The following is a 2,808-nucleotide window of genomic DNA, read 5'->3' as shown; positions in this document are numbered from 1 at the left end:
TTTGATTGCTGGTTATTCCCACAGTGGCATGAGCCTTCAGGCCCTTGAGTTATTTGCAAAGATGGTGAAGCTTCAGGTCCAACCTGATCAGTTCACGTTTAGTAGTTGTCTATCTGCTTGTGCTGATATAGCATCACTTAAGCATGGTAAGCAAGTACATGCATTCCTGGTGAATGCTGGTTTAAGACCTAATGCAATTGTTATGAGTTCTCTCATTGATATGTATTCAAAATGTGGAAATTTGGAAGTTGCAAAGAGGGTATTTGATACGATGGGCAACAAACATGATGCAGTATTATGGAATACCATGTTGTCTGCATTAGCACAACATGGTATGGGTGAAGAAGCAATTGAAGTGTTCTTTAAGATGGTGAAGTTTGGAGTGAAACCAAACAGAATCACATTTGTCGTCCTTCTCAATGCTTGTAGTCATTCAGGGCTAGTGCAGGAAGGTCTTTCCTTTTTCGAGATGATGACTTCTAATTATAATGTTCCTCCCGATGAAGAACATTATGCATGCATAATTGACCTCTTAGGTAGAGCAGGACGTTTTAGTGAAGTGCTAGCTCAGATAAAGAAGATGCCTTGTGAACCTGATGGTCATATTTGGAATGCCTTACTTGGTGTTTGTAGGATTCATGGAAATGTAGAGTTGGGTAGAATGGCTGCCGAACTACTAATAGAGCTGGACCCACAGTCTCCTGCCGCATATTTGTTGTTGTCAAGTATTTATGGTGCACTTGGGATGTGGGTAAATGTAGAGAAAGTGAGACAGCTTATGAATGAGAGACATGTTAGGAAAGAGCAAGCTGTTAGTTGGTTAGAGATTGAGCAAAAACTGCGTCCCTCTTTTGGGTGTAGTCAGTCGAATACTTTAGAGAAAGATACACTCGCGATTTTGCAACTTTTAGCTGATAAGACAGAAGATGATGATTTATTACATGATAGTGAAAGGTAAAATTTCTTTCCATTTTTCTCCTCTCTATCACTGAAACGTACGCAAAATAAATGCGTTTACTTGACACACCTTACGGTATTTATAGAGTTTATCAAAATTTTGGTGAATTCTAAAGCAGGCAATTATTTTCTTTGGCTTGTGAACCGCTTGTACTTTTTATCTCGTGTGTGGAAATATTTGAACATTATCTAGTTGCACTTGCATAATTTTGTTGAATGTCCTGTCTCTTTTGAGTCTCTGCCATAAGAATAAGATCAGAGATCCCTGGAACAGCCTGTCCTGTATTTTCTGTTAACCTGGACGCTTCATTGTTTCTTGTTTCAAGAGAATGCATGAACAACAGCTTTGGGCCACTGCTCCTCCACCACCCTCTAACTTTGCGAGCGAAATATCTTCCTTAGGTGTTCTCCCTAGACCATCCACTGTACATGACGGGCAATTTCTCAAATCAAAACCAGTCATCTTTGCTTCCTTTGTAGTTGTCATACTGGACTAAATGTTGACATCTCATGGTTGATTTTTGTTATAAAACCTTCAAACTTGAAGAAATTTAGTTTATGCTAAATCATCAAACCATAAAAATGTGAAGCTCAAATATGTTTTAATCAGCCCATACTCTGGATGCATTCAAGAATAAAAGTACCTTTTTGTGAGAATTGTCTGATTGCAAAGATGCCTTGGTTGAATGATAAAAAAAAATGAGGTTTGGAAAATCTAAGTCGGAAGTGAATTCCAAATTATTGCCAATAATAGTACCTAATTGTTTGATTATTTTTATCAGTTTATCTCACATGCTCATTCCTTTCCAACCCTGATCGAAGCGAACTCATACGAATATTTCTGCTCCTGTGTCTTCCTCTTCCTCCTTGGACAATTTGCCATCCACCTGCTTTTCTTAATTTTTCTTCTGTTAACATGGCTGGCAAGTACATGCCAAATGCATGCATCGAGCCAGCTCTGATTTTAATCCAAATCTTGTCAATACAGTTTCATACATGGTGGGCTTGATGCTAGAGGTAGCAACCTTTGATGTGAACTACATGGGCCACCCTCTCAACTAGCACACACCAGAAAAGAAGCTATTCTTATATGCCATTTTGGCTGCCGCTGGGCTTCTTCAATATTATCACCTCTGATTTGTTGAGGAACTTAATGAATGGTTGAAGTTAGTTCTTGTGCCAACAGCATTAAGGGCTAAGCTGCTGGGGCTAAGTTCTTGTGCCAACAACATTAAGTTTTGAACGTTGGGGATTTAGAGCCGGCAGGTGGTCAATAACTTCATTTTATTGACAATTTAGCTGAAGATAGCTATGATTGCGTGCTGGATGGTATATTGTTGTATTGAGAGATCATAACTAGAGTTTTGCTGGAATTTGTGATCCCCACTCGTGAAGATCCTAACGGAAGGAGCGTATATCGAAGCAACTTGCTCTCTTTTCTGTCGATAGACAAGAACTAGACAGAACAGTTGCTCTATTTGTGGCTGCTTCGAACTGAAAAGAAACAACTGAATGTTGTTTTTCTTCTACTGTACTAATCTATTAGAACAGTTACAACACATTCTGTTAGTCAGATAATGGTATCATACCTATTTTTTCATTCTCTCGTGAATGATTCACTCACCTCTCATGCAGGCTCTCAAACGCCAAGACTGCTACTAGATGAATGCTTATGTTTACTTAAAAGAAAAGAAGAAGAAAAGGAAATGAAATTCTAGCAGAAGCTTTTAGCATTATGACGTTGGTTTTGTTCTCAATGTGGCGGCTTTCGCTGCTGCCTTCAGCATCCTTCGTGAAAAACTTTGGTTAATTCAACATTTACAAGTTGATGCGGTAAAGACATACCAAGAG

General features: G+C 38.9%; 1 protein-coding gene across 1 annotated transcript in view; it reads left to right on the top strand.

Moving 5' to 3' along the window:
• Nucleotides 1–2,554, top strand: part of LOC107814362 (pentatricopeptide repeat-containing protein At2g21090-like) — a 3,623-nt gene extending 1,069 nt beyond the window's left edge. The window contains exons 1-2 of the mRNA XM_016639776.2: nucleotides 1–954; nucleotides 1,946–2,554. The exon at nucleotides 1–954 is cut by the window's left edge and continues 1,069 nt beyond it. Coding sequence (XP_016495262.1) covers nucleotides 1–954; nucleotides 1,946–1,988 — 997 coding nt within the window. The 3' untranslated portion in view covers nucleotides 1,989–2,554. The remainder of the gene's footprint in view (nucleotides 955–1,945) is intronic.
• Nucleotides 2,555–2,808: the final 254 nt, after the last annotated feature.

The sequence above is a fragment of the Nicotiana tabacum genome, chromosome 19, assembly GCF_000715075.1.
Source record: "Nicotiana tabacum cultivar K326 chromosome 19, ASM71507v2, whole genome shotgun sequence".
Classification (NCBI taxonomy): Eukaryota; Viridiplantae; Streptophyta; class Magnoliopsida; order Solanales; family Solanaceae; genus Nicotiana; species Nicotiana tabacum.
The sequence above is the reverse complement of the archived record's forward strand: the minus strand, read 5'-3'. Positions and strand labels throughout refer to the sequence as shown.